This window comes from Cryptomeria japonica, chromosome 9 (assembly GCF_030272615.1).
Source record: "Cryptomeria japonica chromosome 9, Sugi_1.0, whole genome shotgun sequence".
NCBI lineage: Eukaryota > Viridiplantae > Streptophyta > Pinopsida > Cupressales > Cupressaceae > Cryptomeria > Cryptomeria japonica.
Window position 1 is genome coordinate 462,753,746 of NC_081413.1, and position 24,900 is coordinate 462,778,645.

General features: G+C 35.6%; 1 protein-coding gene across 1 annotated transcript; it reads right to left on the minus strand.

Annotated features, from left to right (window-relative positions):
- Positions 1–711: 711 nt before the first annotated feature.
- On the minus strand, positions 712–1,994 carry LOC131071644 (peroxidase 27-like). The gene is made up of 4 exons (XM_058007574.1): positions 1,785–1,994; positions 1,498–1,689; positions 1,215–1,380; positions 712–1,115 (listed from the first exon to the last, which is right to left on the minus strand). The coding sequence occupies exons 1-4, from the start codon at positions 1,992–1,994 to the stop codon at positions 712–714; spliced, it is 972 nt and encodes a 323-aa protein (XP_057863557.1).
- Between the last annotated feature and the right edge of the window lie 22,906 nt (positions 1,995–24,900).

Consider the following 24,900-nt stretch of genomic DNA (forward strand, 5'->3'; position numbering starts at 1 on the left):
TGTCTTGATAAAAAATCTAAAATTACTTAACAATTATTTAAATCAAAATTATAAATATTAAATTTAAATATACTTTAGTATATACTTGAAGACTAAATATTCTCTTAAATGGATTCTTCTAATAATAGAACTATCACCTCCATTCTTATTAATTATCTTGATGACACTTTCGTCTTGATAAATCACTCTAGAATTACCTTAGAGTTAATTTAAATTTGAATTTAATTAAATATATATTTGTGTTCCTTATTTTTTTAAAACAACACTAAATATTCTCTCCTGATTTGTGGTATGAAAGTTGTGGCGATTTCTAGACACAATAATTTAAATTGAATTTCTATATTTTTCGAATAGCACTCTTAGCTTCATTCTAGACTCAAAATAAGAACTATGTTTTATGCATCGTACTGAAATTCATTTTATTGAAGCAAGTAGTTTCTGTCACTTCTCTTAGATTGCGTAGCTACGAACAGATTATAAACAATAGTAATGCACAGTAGAAAAACAATCGAGATCTTTATCTGTTCTTTATTATCAAAGGAATCAATCAAATTGAAATATTTCGCTAACAAGCCATAAATACTCGGAGCCTAGCTTATAGAACACTACATTCCATGATCGTTATTGATCAATTAATCTTTAACTGAATAATTCAGGCCTACCATTGCGCCAATTTATTGAAAGGGCTCTCTTCATCAACGTTTAAAAAATTTAGTTTATGAAAGCACAGTGGCGTCTGATTTGCCCGTCGTTTCCAGTCAAAACTTCAATTTCCGACATCTTTTGCATGGAATGCTTGAAGTTTCTGAAGAATCTCTTTTTGTTCACCTGATGATCAACAAGCTTTTTGGCAACAGAATTTGTGAGAAGAGCAGCATCAGACTGGAAGAGGCCCCTGTTTGCTTCAAGAGTAGTGAAGTAATGGCTATCCAGAGAGAGTGAGCTGTGGGGATCCATTTCTACAGAGGTGGTGGTGTCTGCCAGACTAGTGCATTGCTTCTTCAAAAATTTGGCATAGGTGGAGTCCAGTGAAGGGTCCATGTCTCCTTTCCCTGTGAAGTTGTACAGCCTGTTGCTGAATCCAGGGCAGTGACCTCTTCCAATGCTATGCCCACCTATTAGTATTCACATAAAATATAATTTTATGATTATGAATTATAGATTGTTATTGATGAGTAATTTAGTATTTGAGACATAATTGTTTTGTTACATACCTGAGAGAACAACAAGGTCCTTGACGCTTAACCCTTTTCTTGCAAAAGAAGCTTGGAGTTGTGAAAAGTTAAAAAAGGGTGGCGGAAGATTAGTCAAGACCTCGTTCTGTCGAGATATCACTCCATCCCTACGCCCTGTTCTCACACGCCAAAATGGACCTCCACTCTGTACACAAACTTCAAAAATTAACTTGATATTCACATTAAATGTGATAGATAACTCCATAGACACTGTTATAAAACAAGGTATTCTCTTATATTATAACACATTATTATTTATTACCCCCTCAAGGACAGCATCTCGTGCAACCAGTGCGAGAATGTCAGCACAGGAAACGACGCCTGGACATTTCTTCTCTAATTCTTCTTTCGTAGCGTCAATCACTTCATAACCACGCAGGCTCAGATTTGGAATGGCGGCTTTCTCTGCTGAGTTGTTCGCTGTGGAATTCAGAAGCACTGACCCATCGCAGCCCTAGGCAAACCAAAACGAATTGAATTCAGACAATGCAAACCATTTAAGTAGAGAGAATATAACATAAACTAATTGGGTAGTAATGTAGTACTGACTCGAACAAAACAATCATGGAAATTCATTCGTAGGAGAGGAGCCGCAAGGGTTCGATCTTTGGCTATGTATTTCTTGACGACATGCTCAACTGTGGCCTCAGCCGATGGGCAGCTCTTCTTGTAGAAATGATGCCTCAAACCCGATCCCTCACACCCACACACACACAAAAGTGCAAGCAGTAACGAAACAATTATGGAAGTGCTCGCCATCTTTATCTTTTATCTTCTTCCGTTTCTCCCAATTGAGCACATAACAACGTGTAATCCCACCTCCTATTTATACAACTTCCCATGCAAAAAACTAACGTGAAGAAATGTTACGTTACTAGATCTCGCATTTGTCAAGCTGACTTAGAGCGTTCTTCGGGACTTAGTTGATGCTTGATGGTGACACACAGGCGATTTTTTCTACGAATCCAATATATTATGAATATTTTCTCAAAAAAGGCTGTTTGATTAGTATTACCTATATTTTAAATATCTGCACGATGAACCACTGGCACGGTGTATTTGCCGTTATTTCAGGTTCCCTGTAATGGTTGCTGTCATATACAAAGACAAGCAAGGAAAAAAAATTAAAAATAAAAAAACCAAACAATTTTTCGGACAATTCAGGCTGTATAGACAAGTCCAGTCAGATTTCGTTTGCAATGTATGACTCGGTAAGCCAAAGGATCTGTCCACCCATGTTCTGCCTACAGGAATTTGGTGACTGAAACGTTTCTTTAGGGGTTTGTTTGATGGTGGTGGTGTTAAAAAAAATCAAATGGACAATGTGGCGAAGCTTTTTAATGGTATATCATCGATAATATCTGATTGGCATCCATATCCACTTAACTTTAAAATATATAAATCTAGTTGACTATTGGATGTGTCGTTTAATTATTTGAATGAGACAGTTATTTATAAAAATAGCGAAATTATTTATCTTTTTAAAGTGTGGGTGAGGTTTAAAGTCGTTATTGAATGTTTGGTTGTTGAATAGTTTAATTTTCAAGTAAAGTCTACTGCATGTATCATAAATGTAATGAAATATTAAATGGCTAATAGTTTCAGTACATTATTGAATGAGTAAATTACATTGTGCTTACATTAACAATACAAAACTCATTTGTATGGAGTCAAATATGACCTTTATAATTGCAATTAAGCATCACATGTATTTGTTGTAGGTTCATAAGCAATTAGGCATCCACCATCACATCTCGCCACTTTTGTGACTAAAATAATCTTTTTCATTTTTATTGCGTGTAAATTAATTATTGTAATTAGTTTTGATAAATATGATAGACAATATAATTCATTTAGTATAACTTAGAGGTGTGAAATATTTTTTAAAAAATAGAAAATCAAAAGTTAAAAGAAATTAAAATACTTAGCAAATTTTTATGATTCATAATTAGCTTTTCACAATTTTCATCATAATTTTTGAGTCATAACACAGAGTTGCTTATTTTTTAAGTGTAAAAACTAGAAAAAATAATAAGAATTGGGTTCTAAAATTTTGAAAGGTTAAGTCTTTGTATCGTAAAATAAATATTCACAATTTATTTATTTACTCATGCACAAAAATCAATTTGGACCCAAAAAATTGAACTCAGTGACTAAGATTCACATGCACTTTCAAATGAAAACACATCTAGATATTTGGATTTATGATACAAATGGTGGTTTTGATAGACACTTTTGAGGAGCTTCATAAGAAAATATACTTTTCTTATGACAAGCCCGTAAGATGTAGATTCAATGACTCAATAGAATGATCCTATGACATGATTCAAGATTATACAATGCTAACATTTTGTTAATGCTCAAATGATAATCCTATGTGACTCTTAGATGATTTTTAGTTTCTTTGAAATGAATTATGATTCATCTTTAAATATAATTCTAAAATGTGGCAAGTAGATATTCTACCCTTGTAGTTAAATATAATGACTAGTTGAAAGGCTTAGGAGTTGACTTTCTTACAACTACTCCACTTAGGGATTGAATTCATCGCTCAAGTATCACACTTTAATAGATTAAATCAATATAGTCAAGGGAAATCTCATTCAAATTTGATTAAACGTATCATACTAGTACTAAAGCCCATGAGCATTTAACTTCTTTGAAGATTACAAGGTATCTCGTGCTCCATTATGTCATCATACATCTAAAATATCACAAACACCATAGGCTCTATTTACTTTCACTCTATTTGTAGCCAATACAATTAAATTTTTAAAGTGATGGCATAGAACATGCATGCATACGGTACAAATAGACAATCCTAATTTCATTTCTTCACCTCAAATTTATGTATTTGGTAACCCCCTAGTATAATTAAAATATCTCCCCATTTTTACCAAGTATCCCATACATATCATTTTTATTAGATTATGCATTTAAACATACAAAATTGACATCTTATAAATTAATGCAACCTAAAGAGCTCAATGGGCTATTATAACACTAGAAGATGAGTATTTTTATCTATAGTCCTAATAGGAGAGCTAAACACTTAGATTTTTCCCCTTTGTTGCAAAAGAATTGAGATTTGTGAAGTGTGTGTATGTGATCTATGTTATTATAGACAAATGAGTATTTTCAACAATAAATAATAAATTTTAAAAAGATAGACAAAACAAGCTAGATCTAGGACATAGATACAAAGACGAGCCTTGATCTAAAAATTGAAGCCAAAAATGTCAGACATGAGAGTAGGGCATCCAATTTTTAAGGCGTTTGAATCTGACCAAGATGAATAGAAAGGTAGTCAGGAGACTCTAAAATGTTGTCTCCCAAAATTTTAACCCAGAATAGTAAGACAAGGGTACCCGATGATATAGTCCGATTTTTTTTTACTATTCAAAATCTATCGCAACCTGTAATAGTCTTCGCTATGCTCCTATATTACCTTGGGTGTCAAATCTAAACCTACACACATAGAACATGGGGAAGAAGGGTTATGTTGTATAGTGTCTTTCCTAAGTCAAACCTTGTATTGGTGGTCTTACCTCCACAATAGCTATGATGATGAAAAATAGTGTGTGTCCTAGGGAGGAAAAAGGCTCAATAGTAATAGAAATGCTAAATCGACAAATATTACCTCAACTATGGAACCATTGACATGAAATCTCACTAGAGTTGTGATGATAGAATGAAGTCTAGCAACATGTTATTGAATGCTTTCATCAAAGAGAAACATAATGTGGTTAATGACAATTATTTTTGATAGATTAAGTAGGAAAGGGCCCCGATCCCAAATTACTACAATAGAACTATAGATAAAGTAGTGAACCAAATAAGCCTCACAACAAGTCATAGCAACAAAGAAAAAAAAACCAACAAAATCCTAATAAACTATTAGTATTGAATAAGATCAATTATTATTATCATGAGAGGAACATAGGCTAGTATTATTATCAACAAAAATGGCATACATGCCATTACTACCTTCTTCAAAACTAATAATCATAACAAAATAGTTGGTGTGAATAAGGACATTTCCCATCTAGTTATTGGTTAACACCTATTCATACATGTTATGTTTACTTAGGATAGCTTAGTTGTCACATGACACAATTATTTAATATTGTTTTTGTTAGTTATCTTAGGTGTCATTCTAGACAGAAATGAGTCGGCATCTTACATTTAATTTTTTCATAGGTAGTTATACCTACTCCTTCCTCACTTGTCTATATAAGCAAGTTCATTTGTACATTGTATCATATCAATTGATCATCAATTCATTATTCATTTGACCATTGCTTCTTGATCTCTTTTGGTCTTCATTACTCAACTGCAGCATTCTCTTTGTGTGTGGTTGGTTATTACTTGATTGTGAAGCTTGACCAACTTCATTTTGAACATCTAATTTTTTCAACATGATATCAAAGCTGGTCCAATCCAATTGCCTTCCCATTCAGAATTTGAGTAAACAATTGAGATCTGATACACATCTACCCATATCCTTGTTTGCAGATTCGACATTCTCTTGGCATTGAATATTCTAAAAACATTTAGAAGTTGCCTTCGTTCAATCTGTTGTAACAATTGTGGCAATATTATTCTATTCCCAGCAATATTCTTCCTGTAATACCTTCCTATCCAAGTCGACATCGATATATTCACCAGTGATATTATCTTACCTAGTGTTGGTAAGATTTGTGTGGCACTTTACATACATTTTATTTCCTATCCGTATTTTGGGCAATGACTATCTTTTTTCTAGCTGTAACATTCATTTTTCTTGGCATTTCTATTGTTTGGCCGAGTTCAACATTTTTGGTGCCTGTGATATGTATCTTAAGTCATAGTTTTTTAAAGAGTCATTTTAATCAAATACGCTACATTGGAGTTGCATATTTATACTCCATCTCCCACATATATATACTAGGCCCGAGGCTTTTTTGGTTTGGTGATATTATTGGGTGAAGCAATTTTTTTTTGCATGCAATAGTTGGTGTGATGCTTTTTCTCGTTCACCATGTTTTCACATTTATTCATTGCATTAGGAAGACCATCTATTGGCAGAATATCAATTTCCATCCTATAGTTACAATAATTTTCCTCCATTGGTTGCGACAGTATTTCTTTTGATTGGACCTGAGATTTTTTCAAAAGGCTATGAATTATAAGGTGGACAATTTGTGGCGACATCATAGGTGGAGAGATTTGTGCCAGCACCTTCCAACGCTGATCAATTGTAATCAACTACACTTGCAAGCCCACCTACCAGCTATTCTTGTCTGATCAGGTGCTTCTATTTTAGCTAATAAGCTATTTGTCAGATTTTTTATAGTTGTAATAATTGATTCATTTGGCAAATGTGACATTTGGGAGTTGTAAAATTATCACCTCTGAGGGGTATCTCTTGCACTCCATCCTTTTGTGTTCTTGTATATTATGGCAGATTTAAGGATTGAGTTATTCAGAAAGGAAAAATATGAGTTGCAATAGTTATTCAAGTTGTGTAACATTTTTGTTTCTTCTTTATCAATATCATTTTTCATATAGTTTGAGATTTTCACTTTCTTGTTTGTATGGGTATGTACCTGATTGGAGTGTGACATCATCATCTTTCATGGACAAGGAGACACATGGGCAGTTTTTAGAGACATCATCTTCATTCTTCATGCATCCATCTATCATTGCATATCTATAATGGGAAGCATCCTTGCATCTATATATGGTTTTGTTTCTTCCTAAGGGGAGACAAGTGGTTTGAAAGCATTGGATCATGTGTTTTCCTTCAACCACTTGTCATTCTTGTTGGTGTTTATTCATTATGGGGGGTTATATAGTCTCTCATTTTCCCTCAAATGGGCGAGACATCATTTGTCTTTTCATGATTGATGTAGTTCTTGGGGAGTATTAATATGAGACCTCCATATATCAATTCATTCTTAACTTGTATATTTTTGCATTTGCATATCTCTTTTTGCAAAGGAGTTTTGTCCCATGAGGTTTTCTCCTTTTCTCTATTTGTGAGAGATTAGTTGTATGATTAGTTGTGCATGAGTACATAACATGGCCTAGTTGCCAAGATTCGTATATTGCATTCACACAAAAGTCTTGCATCATTTTCATAATAACTTTTCTGCCTAAGTTGCAGTTAAGGGGGGGTATTGTTGTGAATAAGGACATTTCCTAGCTAGTTATTGGTCAACAATTATTAACACATGTTCAGTTTACTTAAAATAGCTTAGTTGTCACTATTTATGCAAGATTTGGATAACATAAGTATTGTAAAACCTAAGGGAACCAACCACTAAAATACTAGTTCTATAATGGAATCTAGCATAAAACTAATGAAGAACCTAAAATCGCACAAGAAAATAAAATAAAAGAATATTATACCATTAGCATGCCCCAAGGGCTTCTCTTAATTGTTGCCCTATCTCCATTGATCTTGCTTGATGTATTTTTGCTCTCAGATTTTAGGTGCGCGCAAGAGCTTAATAGAGAATGGATGTGCTTGAGTATGCAATTCGACAGAGTGTAGGTACTTAGCCACTTTCTCCTTATGGAAAGAGAGAGGAAGAGGTCTCTTTTATAGAGGACACCCTAGAAATAGGGGGTAGGATTAAGAGGTGGAGGGATAAATGGTCAACTCAAATTAGAGGGTAGGTATAGAAAATAGAAAAATATTAGAGAGGTGGTTAAAGGTAAATTAAGAGATGAATGACAAGTGTCATGGAGGGAAAACACTAATGAATTAATTAATTAAATAAAGATTTATTTAATTAATAGAAGAGGTGGGACCAATTATATAAATTAAAATATTTATTTAATTTAGACAAAGGATATTTTAAATAAATAAATAAAAATATTTATTTAAATGGAGAAAGGCTAGAAGAGGATTAGTGAATTAATTAAATAAATTAGGCTAGGACAATTTAAGGTATCTACATTTTGCTCTACTTTGAGACTATGTAGCTTGTCACATTATTTCAAAGAAAAATAATACATTGATACGATAGGTTGCCCTTGGTAAGGAAGACGACATGCCCCCTCAAGAGATTGGGTGAAAAATTTATGAAAAATTCAAGCAATCTCTTCATAAGGAAAAAGGATAGGATAGACCAAGCAGAGGGATAGGTAGGTGAAAAAGGCCAAGAATAGGTAAAAATGGTGTCTTAGGAGATCATGACGACTACGAGGGATCAACATAGGCACTTAGGGTTACCAAACCTATAAATAGGAGGGTTGGATAAGGACCACATCATTTGCATCCATCACTTTCATTGATAAACGAATAGAGTGAAGGAGAGTGAGAAAAAATAGATGTGGAGCTATGGCAAAGTGATTCCATAGATTTGAGTGGGTCCAATGGCACGAGGAACTAGAGGAGTATGGGGAGGTGGTAAGTACATGCCTTTCTTATTTCGTGCATTTATGGCATCATAAGTAGGTCTAAGAAGTAGGTTGCCCAAAACACAATAGGAAAAATATAAAAAATGTGTAGGCATTAGGTCTTAGCACGTCTATGGTCTAAATAAGTGTATTTATGCTGAAAATACATATAGGGTCCACGAAAGCACATATGTGTCAAACAATGACATGTTTATGTTGCATGTACATATATGCTAGGTATAACTATGTATGTGGTTTCTTAACACATATGCATGCAATAGTGACATGTATATGTATCTAAATGCATTTATGCATAGTCAAAGTGCATTTTGGTTTTGCAACACATATGTGATAAACATTAGTGCATATATGGTCAAAATAGGGACAACATGATGCCACCATGATAAACACAAGCGTCTAGTAGGATAGGTAGTCAGATTGATGAAATGTGATAATTATCCCAACAAAATAGATTGTGCAATGACTGATGAAGTCACGATATAAAGTTTGAATGAAGTTGGAAGAGCTTAGCACTAATGTGATTGCTTTTGTGATTGAAGACTAATTTAGCACCCTTAGATTCTCTTGAGATATTTCCATGGATTGATAGGTTGAGGCCACAACTGATAGAGGATGACCATCTCATGTTATTAGTATTGGGACTATGTAATTTGACATTCTTGCCTTAGATTCAGATGAATCCTAGTTTTCTATCTTCATTGGCTAAGAGATGGTATGAGTACTGTACATTCCACTTATCGATAGGTGAGATGTTTGTTACACTCAAGGATGTCTATTGTATTTTGCATATCCTAATTCATAAAGAGTTGGTAGTTTATGATAGAGAGTGTGGTGATGTGGATGCTTTACACCAATTTTTTGACTATAAGGACCAAGAGGTCCGAGGTAGTGATGATAGTTGGGATGACATGTATGAGTGTGGTTTGGCCAAATTGATTCAAGCAACAATCATTGGCAAGGTTATTAGCAGCTATATTTGTCTAGTTTGGATGACCCATGACATATCCATTGGATGGGGTATGGATATGTAGATGACGCTGACTTAGAGTAAATAGTTTTCTTGGGGGGGCTATCTACTAGCTCATTTGTATCACCATCTACATCAATTAGTATACCTAGGAGGATGCAACATTTCAACAAGGGTGACACTGCTACAGATATGGTCTTTGAGCATATAGTGGTTACTAGACCCATTTGTTATAGGGGGAATAGGGCAGGCCAGCCCTATGTACACATGTACAACATAATTTTCTCCCAGCCACGAACTAGGAAGATGGATTACTAGCATTGTGTTATAGATGATATTGATATAGTGATTTGGAGGCCATGCTTGGACTATGAGCCTTGGGAGGAGGATGATAGAGAGCTCACCTGTTACTACTATCCTAAATGTATGATTGGACATACTATTTCTATCATTGAGAGACAGCTATCAGATAAGGTGTCTCAACAGTTCAACATGGTTCAAGCACAACCACTGGAAACAACTAAGTTTATAAAGACATTGTGAGAGAAACCTCAGTGAGGCTCATGCCTATGTTATGAGGTTGCTATAGCTGAGTTTTAGGCATTGACACTAGTACCCTAGGACTTAATGTTGGACATGGTAGATGTGAGCATGATGCTCGACTATGAGGCCTATTTTAGGGTACATCCCTTTTTGATACTTATAGGTGTTGTAGAGTTTTTGATTATGTGAAAAGAAGGTTTTGGAGGGGCCCCAAAACTCTTTACATCAATTTAGAAAAAAGATAAAACATGATAGGACCAGCTAGATAGAACAAAACAACAAATTGAAACAACTGGCGGATATAAAAAGCCAAGAAGAGAACCAAAAGTAACATAGGGGCAACACAATGACTCCTAAGGGATAGCCAAGAGAATACAACCACAAAACTACTTGAAAAGTTCTTGAGAAGCTCCACTGCTTATTTCTGTAGTTGGACCATTGATGCAGCAACACTCTTAAGATCCTCCAGATCCTTGGCTTGTTGAACCATCTTCATTGTACTCGCATGGGTTCTTTTACCAGATTTAGTAGCCACACCTTCAAGGGTCAAGATCTTATCCTCTGAAATATCAATTGTGTGCTTTTCAAGCTGGAGCTAGAGCTATTCCAGTTTACTAATCATCACTCTAAAGTTATCAATAGAGGCTTTTAGAATTTTTTGGCTTTGTTCTCCAATTTTCTTCAGAGTATTCTCATGATTGTGATCCACTTTTCTAGCTCATTGAACCTAACCTCCATAACCTTAAATTGGGAACCATAAGATCCAGTAATAACCTTTGCATAACTGATGGCTTTAGTTAATTCATTCAGATAATTAGGCAAAGAGCTGAGGTTACCTATCTGGACAACTTCAAGAATGTCCACATTCTTAGAAGAATCCTCCCGTTTTATCTTCAGACTTTCAAACTTCGAGTAGACCCATTCTATAATCTTATAAAACTCCATCATTCTATTCTTTCTAGTATGAAGCATGGCAATAGGAGAATCACTTCTATCTTTATTAAATTCTGAAAAAATAACATTATTCTCTAGGGTCTCCACATCAGCAATAGTGACTTTGTCTTTAAGAGACAGAGTCACATCTTCCACCACATTCTTCCTCTTTCTCAACATGACAAGTCCATCTATTAGGATCCAAATGAGTAGAAGGGGTCTTTGAGGTACCATCCTCTTTCTCTGGGCTGATTTCAGTGATAACAAGACTATGCTTGGTTTTATTCTTGGGTGGTGGGGTAGCATTTTCACTTTTAGTCTCCATATCATCATTATCCTCATCATTTTCTTCAAACTAGTTGTCCTCCTCCTGCACCTTATTCCTACTTCCATTAACCCCTTTTGCAGAAGTCTTTCTGCTTGACTCAAAAGTCATATCTTTATCCTTCCCCTTTCCGGTACCTTTGGCAAAGGTATCCTATTAAAATCATCTTCCAAATCCATATCAGACCCCTCATCTTCACTGTCATTTGAGTTATCAGACTCCTCTTCCGAGTCTGATAGCTCATTGATAGAATGCTGAACAGAGGTGATCTTGACATGGTTGTATAAAAGCAATATTAGCCCTTCATGCATGGGTGGATTGCTATCTGAGTTAGCCTTAATATCCTTTATACTAGTATTTAAGGAACTATACAAGTAGAAAGGAATAGACACCATATCTTTATGGCAGAATTGGTTCAAGAGCACAAAATGATAGCCATAAACACAAGAGTATCTACCATCAAGAGTAATATATTGCATCACTACAAATTAAACCCATCTCCATACATTTTTTATCACTTTCGACGAGTAGTAGGTCTTGCTAGATTTCACCAATTTGGCTTTCTCGGAGTCTTCCTTCGGGAATCGCTTTATAGCCACCTCTATGAACTTTCTGTCCCTGTAGAATTTTCTTCCCTCCATGGCTAGAGGATGATACAAATGGGGAGATACTAGAAAGGAGGAGGATGAGAAGAGGGACAAGGAGTAATTTTAAAGGAGATGATGAATGTGATGGTAGTAGAGGCAAGTAGTCACTTAGGCCACTGCGAGGGAGAGGAGGATAGGGCTGACCTAGGTGATGAGGAATGCTAGTATAGGTACAAGTATAGGTAGTAGAGGTAGTAGCACAAGCATAGATAGTGGCATCTCCTTAGGTGAAAGTTTAAGAAACACCTCCCAAGGCTAAAGGGGGAGGGAGGATAGGCTTGTGATGCAACTGGATAGGGGGTAAGTGCACTAAGATAGTGTGCAAAAAGGGGGGTATAAGTCGACAATTTTTTTTCTAAAATCAGGTAAATCTAAACTTGGAGGACAAAGTTGAGAGCCATCCATTCAAGATATGAAGATACTAAAAGAACAAATATTGTAGTACTTTGAATCTAGTTTCCAACCTACTAATTTTTTAAAAAATTAGATAAGACTAAGGGGGTCAAATCTTTCACGCATGAAAAATAGACCCTAATTTTTTTTGAAAAACATAACATAGCGTCTGATGTGTGCATTAAAAAAGTCATTGTTAGATTTAGTATTTTGACAAATCCTTTGGCATTAAGATAGTTAAGAGTGAGAACTAGAAGTTGTGTATTTTTTTGGAATTTTTTGTTGAGTATTTTTTTAAAATTTTTTTCCAATCGAGCACATCCTGAAAATCAGGTACCTATTCATGCCTGAAGCATAATGATAGGGAAAATCTCACAAAGAAGCGTAATTTGACTTATACATTAGAAATAAGTCTCATTGTGGGCTTCCTTGTTTGTCCTATGCCCTTCTCTCCTTTTTTGAACCACCATCAGCCTTCCAAACTCCTTTGGAGAACTCTCTATCAGTGAGTTTTCTCTAGTTACTCAATCAAGGTTAGGACTCACAGGAGTAAGTCCAACCACCAACATGTCAAATTCTTCATCCTTCACTTGAAGGGTACTAGGAGGAGTCTGAGATGGTTTAAAAAATCCTACCATGTGGATTTGAGGTTTGTTTCCCTTCATTTCTTTATCACTTTCATAGATTCCTATTTTCAAGGCCTAGTAGCCCTATGAGCCCCTTTTAGCCCTCATTCACGGTTTTTGCTCATTGTCTCTAAAACATTCCAAAGGACCCTCTAGAAGATTTAGTGATCTAGATACCCATTTGGAAACTCTTTAAGATTCAGGAGGTTAGATGGTCTGATACGTCCATACAGGTACGAGCCCCCAAAATGGCACTTTTCAAGGGTTAAAGGTTTATGAGACTTCAAGAATGGGTTTTATTAGACTCCATTCCCTGTCAAACCTTCATACTAACACTAAGGTTCTACAAGAAAACCATCTTCCATGCCAACCACTTGGCTCAATCAAATTTGACTACCCCTACAAGCAATAATAAAAATAGCATTCATATTTCCTAGTCGGGCTCTGGCAGAGCTCGCCTGGGACATGATAGAAAATTGATCCAATGCAACTTCTAGGACACCACATTGATTATTTACACTGCACACAAACTCCATTACTTGATTCCCAAGGGCCATAGAGAAAGCACAATGAGAATTCAAGTTGGAGCCATATCTAGGGTCTTAAACCCTTTGCTCAAGCCGAGAAAAGTGAAAACAAGAAATATTTCAAATACACCAACTAAACCTTCACAATGAAGGAGCAAAAATACATCTAAAGCAAAAGAACAATGCCTAAATTAATCCATCTAGTATGGATTACTATAAGCAATTTAACAAGTTTTTGTGAGAATTAGGAAATTGCTTCAAGTTGCTTATTAAGAAATTAATGTTTTATCTTCCAACTCTTCTACAAAGTTTTGAGAGGCCTTATATACACCTAATAAATCACAATCAACCACCCATCGGTCCTCTAACTACCGATTTGAGCATTTTTCAAAAATTGCTCACAAAGTTGCAAAATGTTGTCAAGCAAACATGACAACTTTTCCTCCATGATGCATTTTTGCAACTTTTGCATATCTTCACACTCTTTAACCCCTAGGATGGTTTCCTAACATCAAACCAACATTTCTAAAAGACTTATGAGGCCTTAAAAAGAGTTTTACCCAATTTTGCTATATGATGCCATTTTAGGCTTACAAAGGCACATTGGCTAAAACTGAGAAAATAATTTAACACTAGAGACAATCAAACTACAAATAACTTTAAAACACATTTTTGGACCTTCCAATATTCCTTTATTCATTCAGTGAACCAATGGGAATGATTCACTCCAAAATTGTGAAAATTCATCAAGAAATCTCGGTGCTCCTGAACCATACTCCCCCAATGAGAAAGAAGTCAAGTGACTCCTTTAGGAAACAAAGAGAGATCAATTAAAAAATTTGGAAAGTGTGCTTCATGTACCCAAGTGGCCTCATATTTTGGAAAATGATGCCATTGGACCAAATGCTCCATGTAGGTGGTGTGCCTAGTCTTTTTGAGGATTCTTGAATCCAACACCTTCTCGGCTTGTAGCATGGTTGGAGGTGGAAAAGGCAGGTCTAAAAGTGATCGAGAGACATCTAAGACTCTACTGCATTCCTCTAGAAGTGCACCAAGTCTGCAATATTAAAAATAGGAGACAAAGCTATATCCTCGGGTAGATAAATTTTGTAAGCATTTTGCCCATACTTAGCCAAGACCTTACAAGGTTCAATCCTCCTCATTTGAAGCTTTCTAGGGACACCTTTTTGAATCATTTCTTTGATCAAGTGGACCATTACCAAGTCACCAACAAAAAATTGCACATTCTTCCTCTTTTCATCCACTGTTTCCTTGATCCTTTGAGAGCTTTCTTGTAAAGCCTGCCTAACTTGCTCATGAATCTCCTTCATGGACTGGGCCATGTCAATAGCATGTCCACTCCTCTGAACCATACTTCCAAGGTCTCTAAGCTCCAACATAACTCTTGGATGAATCCTATAAACTACTTTAGAAGGGCTCTTACCGGTTGATCTATTCACACTATCATTATAAGAAAATTCATCTTGATGGATGATTTGATCTCAAGCTTGTCCATATTCCTTTGTCAAACATCTGAGAAGGTTCTCAAGTGTCCTATTTACCACCTCTGTTTGGCCATGTATTTGGGGATGGTGTGTTGAGCTAAAAGACAAGATAGTACCCAATCTTTGCCACAAAGTTTTCCAAAAATGACCAATGAATTTGGTATCTCTACCTAACACTATGTTGATTGGAAAACCATGAATCCTAATGACTTGCTTGAAAAAAAATGAGCAATATGGCTAGCATCATGAGTCACCTTACATGGAATAAAATGGGCCATTTTACTGAATCTATCTACTACAACATAGATGCTATCAAATCCATTTTTGGTCTTGGGTAAACCAACAACAAAATCCATACTCACGCACTCTCATGGCTGGTTTGGGATAGGTAATGGTTGATAGAGTCCAACATTAGAAGAGGTTCCCTTTTCCTTTTGATAAACAACACATTTTTCAATATACTTTCTAATATCCCTTTGCATCTTTGGCCAATAATAGAATCTTTGAACAAGTTCCAAGGTTTTATTCAACCCAAAATGACCACTTAAGAAACCATTGTGCTTCTCTTGAATCAAGTTCTCTCTCATGGACCCTCTTGGCACACAAAGTTGTTCTCCTTAAAAAAAAAGACCATCTTGCAAAGTAAAATCTGCATATTCACTATGAAAATGATTCTTAAACTCTTGGCAAACCTTGTAGATGGAAACAAAATCTTCATCTTCTTGATATAGCCCTTTGAAACTATCAACCCCAACACTCTTGAGCTGCACTTATTGAACTGTTAGTAACCGTCTACTTAATGCATCAACAACCTTATTACATTGACCTTTCTTATGCTTAATGGTAAAACTATAAGATTGCAAGTACTCTACCCATTTGATATGCCTATGATTCAAGTTTTCTTGGGAGTTGAGGAAACTAAGAGCCTGATTATCAATATAAACCACAAATTCTTTAGGTAATAGGTAATGCCTCCATTTTCTAAGTGATTGAAAAAGTGCATATAACTCCAAATCATATGAAGAATACCTTTTCTTGGCTTCATTGAATTTTTCACTAAAAAATGCAACTGGTCTATTGTCTTGGCTTAGAACCGCTCCAACTGCTATGTTGCTTGCATCATATTCAATGGTGAAAAGTTTGTCAAAGCTTGGGAGAACAAGGACAGGTTGAGCAGCCACCTTTGTATTCAAGAGTTCAAATCCCTTTTGTGCCTCTTTTGTCCACTGAAACCTAGTCTTTACACCTCCTTTGATTGTATCAAGCATAGGTGCACATATCACACTAAACCCTCTGATGAACTTCCTAGAAAACTATGCCAAACCATGAAATATCCTCACTTCACTTGCTATTTTAGGTCTAGGCCAACTGATTATGGATTCCATCTTTTAGGTATCCATCTTCAAATCACCACTGTAAACCCAAGATATACCAACTCCTGTTTCATGAACTCACATTTCTCCAAATTGATAGTTAGTTGCTCATCACATAATTGCTTCAATACAATCTCTATGTCCCTAAGATGTTCTTCTTTAAATTTACTAAAAATCAAGATGTCATCTAGATAAACAACAACAAATTTACCAATTTAATCCTTGAGTACTTCATTCATGAGTCTGATGAATGTGCTAGGGGCATTTGTGAGTCCAAATGGCATAACAAGTCGTTCAATAAGACCTTCTGTGGTTTTGAATGTTGTCTTCCACTCATCTCCCTCCTTGATTCAGATTTGGTGGGAGCCACTCTTGAGTTCTATCTTGGCGAAATACTTATCACCCCCTTAACAATCCATCAAATATTAAATTCTTGGAATAGGAAACCTATACCTGATTGTAACCCAGTTGATGGCTCTTGAGTTAGTACAAAGCCTCCAAGTACCTCCCTTCTTTGGTGCCAAAATGGTGGGAACTACAAATGGGCTGATGTTCTTCCTTATCAGACCATTATCCAAAAGTTCTTGGATTTTATTAGCCACTTCTTTATTCTTCTCTGGTGTTATTTTGTAGGCTACTTTATTAGGCAATGAGGCTCTAGGTATGAAGTCAATCTGATGGCTTATGGCTCATTGAGGAGGCAAAGTAGCAGGTGTTCCATCACTTATGATCTCGTTAAACTGATTGAGTATTTACTACACTTCAACATAGATACTAACCTTCTTTTCCTTCTTTTCCTCTTTTCGTTTCACAACAAGTGCAAACCCCACTCCTTCTCCTTTTTTGAGAGTGTTTATGAACTCCTTCTCAACAACTAGTAGCATATTTGAACCTTTAGATCTTCTCTATTCTTCTTCTCCTATGGACTGAATTTTATAGGTAACTCCATCTTTTTGAAAGGTATATGAATTTTTTTCTCCATGGTGTATTGCTTTTCTATCAAATTGCCAAGGCCTATCTAGGAGTAGGTGGCATGCATCCATTGGCAAGTTATCACACAAAATCTTATCTTTGTAGCCTCCTATGGTGAAATCCACCTAAGTTTTCTCATTCACCAAAACATGTTGCCCCTTGTTGAGAAAAGTAACCCTATAAGGATCACTATGTGGGATTATTTGTAGTCTGAGTTTTCTTACTTCTTCTTATGACACTATGTTATCAGTGGATCGTGAATCCACCACCGCTCTACACACCTTACCCTTGATCTTGGATTTTATCCTAAACAAGGATCTTCTTTGACTAGGTTCCTCCTTTACCGTTTCTTTGATCAAAACTCTTCTTATCTTGAGGTTCTCTCCAACTTCAGAATCTAAGCTCACTTCTGGTGTCTTCACATTTGTTGCATCCTCTTGGATATAACTCACTCTCCTTTCACCTCCTTGGGATTAAGCGTTGGCTTTCTACACTCTTATGAGAATAGTTGATGTTGTCATTGATGGAAACCAACTGGCAACCAACTAGCATTCATCTGGTAAGCCACTGGCAGTTACCAACACCGGCAATAGACATCTACATACACTAGAAGACACTTTACCGATAGCGGAAACAATGCATACTGACACCTCAGCCAACAGGGAATAAACTTTTGTTTATTGTATTTAAATGTAATTATCTTTTGTAAAGCTGACATGGCATATTGTAAAAGACTCATATATATCTATGAGATCTTATAGGTCATTTTAGAGGAGTAAGCATGTATGGAAGTATGAAAATTATGTATAAGGTGATATAGTTGACAACGAAGGTTTTGGTAATGGAATGAGCTTAAACCAGTACTGAACCTGGCATAGTTGATGTTGATTTGAAGTAGTACATTGTATTAGATTTCATAATCCACTTTTGTAGTCAGTGTGACTCTTATTGAGCAGTGTGCTCTAGGCAATTGGCCTTCCTACATGTGCAGGCCCCTCATTGTAAGTAATATTTATTCATTGGCCAGTGAGTGAATATTGTGGGTCACAAATCCCACCGAGGTTTTTCCCACACCAGGTTTCCTCATTAAATATATTGTGTTATGGTGTGTTCTCTATTCTGTGTCTATTATTCTTATTTACTGCATTAATTCTTATTTATCGGTACACTGTTTTGGGATGCAAAGTTCTTAATAAGTTTAAATATTCTGCTAACTGGTTAGATACTGATTCACCCCCCCTCTTAGTATCTTTGGGACTATCAATAATCCTAACAATTGGTATCAGAGCCTGGTCCTCTATTTTCAAAATCCTAATAGCTTGAGGAAGATTCTGACACTGATACAGAAGGAGAACTTAAGAAAACAATTGGAAGGATCTCTTGTAGATTATGATGCAGAGAAGTTGAAGAATATCAAACTTGAAGATGGTCTGAGGACTGTACAAGAATTCATTCAAGGACTTCAAGAGAGTCTTACTATAGCTTGAAATAAAAGAAAATAACTTCATGAGAAGATGCAAAATGATAATGATGAAAAGGAAACTCTTAATGAACTTGTGAACAAGTTGAAACAAGAAAACAATACTATGAAGAATGAAATGCAAGATATGACTATGAGGTTTTGTAAAGACATTTAAGATAGAAAAAAGAATGGAGATGACCTGACTAGGAGACTTAATGATGCTGGAAATGAAAATCTAAGACTCAATCATGAAAATGATATGTTGAAGACAAATCTAATTCACATGCAACATGATAAAACTGAACTTATGAGACAAAAGGGAATTCTGGAAAATGAGTTGGCTACTACAAATCAACACAAAGAGAAATTCAAGAAAAGTTTTGAGGAACTTGATGATATGCTGAAAAGTCAAAAACCAAATGGAGATACTAATGGACTTGGATCTGAAGTTGGAGAAAGTTTCGGTACTCCAAACAGTCATGATCACAGTAAACCGGTAAGACAACCTAATGCTTACAAGTTTAATGGAAAATATTTCAATTGAAACAAATATGGTCATAAAGAAAATCAATGTAGATTTAGAAACAATCAGAACATTAATGCACCCACCGGTCAATGTTCTAAATACAAAAAAGTTGGTCATAATTCAAAAAACTGCAGAATGAATGTGAAATGTTATGTTTGTGGAAGATATGGACACTTATCTAATCAATGTAGAACACAAAGTGGCATAAGATATGGAAAAGCTATTCAGAGGAATAATGTGACTTGTTATGCTTTTAACAAGATTGGACATATTGCAAAATTCTGTAGAAGCAAGACTTCATCGACAAATAATAAAGGATCCAGTTTGAAAGGCAAAGAAAAGGTAGATGAGGTAAAGAAAGAATTTTTAAAACAATGGATTAGAAAGATAGATCAGAATGTTGTTGAGACTATTTCTTCACCGGTAGAATAGAGTAACCCTCCATCAGCAGGAGATTCTTCATCCAACTGGGAAGTAACCCTTTGGGGGTATTGTAGCAAATTGAATATCACATAGATTACCCTCGATCGATGGTGAGAAGATAGATTCCTTCTTTACCGGCAGATGTGTTAAGTTTTCACTTAACCGATGAGCATTTAATGTGCTTATTGAGAGAAAAGTCATTATAAATCATTGAATTTCCCTCATTTTTTATTCACCAAGCATTCAAAATCAGCAGAGAGTGTGAAAAAGAGCTAAGGCATTCAAGGTGAAGGTATGAAGTGATTTCTTTCAAGCATTCAGATATTGCCAGGCAGCTAAAGGTATTTTTCAAATGGCTTCTTCTTCTGCTTCCGAATTTATTGCAAACCCTACTATCATGGAAAATGTAAAACGCCCTAGGCCCGTGTTTAAGATAATTCCCAAATTAGCTAAGCAAGATGATTCCATAGATGCTTTTTCAAAAATTCCTAAAGGTGTAGCTTATGCTGAAGACCCTAGGATTTATATTCATTGCAACATTGAAGAATTAGGTTATGAGGAATTGTTGAAAATGTTTAGACCAGTAATTTGTGATGAAAATGGCAAAGTTAAACCTGAACACAAGATTGTGGAGACTTTAGGTTTTCTTGAGATATTGAATATCCCTGAATTTCTGGAAGTAGTGAGAATTGTCCTATGTAGAGCACATGGATAATTTCTATGGTTGGATTCTATCTGTAAATTTACCTGACAAGCAATTATGGTAGTAACTAGTTTACCCTCAACTAGCAGCAGACCAGATAAAACAAAGAAAGTTCCTAACAACAAAGTAATGACCCTAGCTGGAGCAACATCAGATAATATATCACTAAGAGTGAATGACATTAAAGACACCAATGTCAGATTCATAAGTATGATAATTGGTTACAAGACTACACATGCAAACTGACTCAATTCAGTTTCTAGTCTTTGCATTAATAGTGCTTATGAAATGGTCAACAATAATGCAATGATTGATGTGTGTGAATGGCTAAAAGATGAACTCATTGATAATTTTAAAAAGATTAAAGGAGATAAGAAAGGGACATTTCGCTTTGGTAATCTTTTAGTATGCTTAATGTTGTATTTCACTAAGGAAATTCCTGGTATAGGACCAAAAGACTTTGGATATGACATATCGGTAGGAAAATAATTATAGGAGGCTTTTATTGGCATGGGAACTGCAAAAGACAACAATATAACTGAATACTTTAAAGCTTTTCAAGCTAAAATGAAAACTAGAGAAAGACTACCGCAGAGTGTAGTGGACAAATATGACAAAGAAATTTGTTTTGTCATAAAAAAGGGTGAGACATGGATGGAAACTGTACTTCCTAGGACTGTATGGGTAATTGAAATGGGCTATGAGGTAGATCTCAACATTATTGAGACATATGCAAAAGCTTTGTTAGATGCACCAAGAGAACCAACAAAACAAGTTTTTGGTAGTGCTGAAACTATTGAGAGTGGTGTGAAAACAATGAAGCAAAGGAAGAAAAGAGAAAAGTATATTAGGGATGCATCAAAGAAGGTATAGGAAATCAAAGAAAATTTTATGAACTTTACTGGGATAACAACTAGTTAACTAGAAGGACTGCAACCAGAGGCACACATTTCACCGGTTGGCACATCTTCTGATGGTGAGATACCAATTGAATTCAAAAGAGTTGAGAGGAAGAGAAAACCTTCACCGGTACCCTCTCCTTCACCCAAAAGAACAAGGACCTTGAGGAAGAAACAACAGGTAGTAAAGCAACCCACCAAGAAACTAATTCCCAAAAAGAAACAGAAACTGGTCATACCCTCATTAGATAATTTTCTAAATGAAATAACTGATGATGGTAATTTGGCTAATGTGAGTAAATTGTATAACACATTCAAAGATTCAGACAAGGAAAGAATTGAGAACAGTATAATTTTACATCTAGATATATACAAAAAGGTTTTAATTGAAGTAGTGGATGATTTACCTAATGAATTATATAGAAGATTAGATGTAAAAAGGATTGCAATGATGGAACTGGATAAGAAACTAAAATTTGAAAAAATCCTAGTTGTACATCTAGTTAACTCAAAAGAGGAAATTGATGATCTAATTTGTGAGGCTAATAGATCTGTTTTTGCTAGTGGTCACCGACAAGTAAGTTTGATGGCAGGTAGAGTAAATGAGATTGCAGAGGAGACTGCTGAAAAATGGGATATATTTTTTGTGGAAAAAGAAAAACAAGAGGAAATGAATCGGCCAAAGAAAACATTCAAGGTGTATCAGAAGGATAAGGACAAGGGGAATGGTAAAATTGGTGGTATTCCAAACATCAAGATCACTGACAATTTACTGCCACCTTTGGATACTGCACTAGTAAATACTGTTGATCCACCAATTACTGACAGTGAAGGTATCACACATGATGACACTAATCCTGAATCTGCAATACTATTCACCATGAATGTGGATACTTAGGAAGTGAATATTATTGTGGATAAGGACACTACAGAGGTTAAGGATGATAATGTTGATAGTGGTAACATTGCTGAAAAACCGATAGAGACTGTTGAGGTTGAGATCCCAACAGAGAAATCATTACAATCAGAGAAATCATTACAAATAGACCAACCATTGGATACTAAGAAGAATACTGAAGGTATAGATGCTAGCACAAAGAAACCTACCGAGTCCAATACACCAACAGTTGAGCATACAAAGAAACCTACTGAGGCAGAGGTACATATTGAAGCAGAGAAACTGACAATCGCTGAGACACCTAAACAATCAGACAAACCTTTACTGGTTGAAATGCAAACTCAAATTGATCCACTAGAGGATAACACAAGCAAAATGTTTACAAATGTTGGAAGCATAGAGGTAATTAAGGTAATAGGTCAAACATCCGACACTTTATCAAGTGAATTCAGACCTACTAATATAATAGAGGTACTCCTGGATTCAATCAAGAAGATAATAGACTGTAATGCATTGGCCTACAAGGCAATTGATGACACCATACCAATTCTTAAATTGATTGCACCAAAATGTAACATAGATCATGTAAAAGATTCTTTAGGTAAATTGGACACATTGTCCAAGTTCATTACTAACAATGTAATAACAGTTGATAAGGTGAATGAGGACACCTTCAAAGAGAAAGTTGAAAAGGAGAAGGATAAATTCTTTGAGGACACAATAAATAAATGCATAGAACACATGAATACACTATTACTAGCACTGAACACTACAATTTTGGATTACAAAGAGTTGTACAGAGAAACATGCAAACCACATCTTTTGACAAAGTACATAGAAAAGGAGATCAGCAAAGTATAGAAAGAAATAGATGACATAGCTGATAACATAATTGGTTCATCCGAACCTATATCAGTTATTGAGCAGGAAATAGCAGGTTTTGAGGAGAAATTGGAGAAATTTGAGAAAGGGAAGGAAAGGATTAAGTCAAATGCCAAAGAACTTAAATACAAACTTGGTCCTAAGTTGGACAATCTAATCTCTCTGAGAAATGAACTCTCTAAGGCATTACTTCAAGGAGAATGATAACCAGAAGAGCACATACATCATCTCACTAGCACGATCCAATGGACTGAGGCAACCCTGAACAACAACAATAGATTCATGCAGAGTCTTAATTTGGTTTTGGCAGATATATTCCATATTGTAACCAACCGGTTACAAACTTTGAGGAGAAAATTTTTACACTGATTTGACTATTTTTGACAACCTTTGTCATTGATGTCAAAGGGGGACCAGTGGAGAGAGAAAAATGATTATTGAAAAAAGATCATTTACTCAGGGGGAGCACATCTTTTTAGTAACTTTTTGGACTTTGGTTTTTGGAATAGTTTTTGGATTTTTCTCATGAGTGTTGCCATCAATGCCAAAGGGGGAGATTGTTGGCATTCTACACTCTTATGAGAATAGTTGATGTTGTCATTGATGTCAACCAACTAGCAACCAACTGGTATTCATCTGGTAAGCCACCGGTAATTACTAGCACCAACAATAGACATCTACATACACTGGCAGACACTTCACCGATAGTGGCAACAATGCATATTGGCACCCCAGCCGACAGGGAATAAACTTTTGTTTATTATATTTAAATGTAATTATCTTTTGTAAAGCTGACATGGCATATTGTAAAAGACTCATATATATCTATGAGATCTTCTAGGTCATTTTAGAGGAGTATGTATGGAAGTATGAAAATTATGTATAAGGTGATATAGTTGACAGCGAAGGTTTTGGTAATGGAATGATCTTAAACCGATACTGAACCTAGCATAGTTGATGTTGATTTGAAGCAGTACATTGTATTAGATTTCATAATCCACTTTTGTAGTCAGTGTGACTCTTATTGAGCAGTGTGCTCTAGGCAATTGGCCTTCCTACATGTGTAGGCCCCTCATTGTAAGTAATATTTATTCATTGGCCAGTGAGTGAATATTGTCGGTCACAAATCCCACTGAGGTTTTTCCCACACCGGGTTTCCTCATTAAATATCTTGTGTTATGGTGTGTTCTCTATGTTGTCTCTGTTATTCTTATTTACTGTATTAATTCTTATTTACCGATACACTATTTTGGGATGCAAAGTTCTTAATAACTTTAAATATTCCACTAACTAGTTAGATATTGATTCACACCCCCCCCCCCCTCTCAGTATCTTTGGGACTATCAATAATCCTAACATTAAAAAGACTTCTCAGGACATCTATAGGTCGGGTGTCCAAGTTGATGACAATTGTAACACTTCATTATGGAGAAATAGGACTCTCTTCCTGATCCACTAGACCTTCCTCTATTAGAGTTTCTAGATCCCCTTCCTCTATAGTTTCTCTTGCTATTGGAATCCCCACTTTTCTCTACCAACTTGGATTCCCTTTGGGATCTTTGGTCTACACCTCTTCCACCATTGCTACCTCTATGACCTCTGCCATCTCTTCCCCTACCTCTACCTCTATTACTTTTCTCTTATTTCTTTT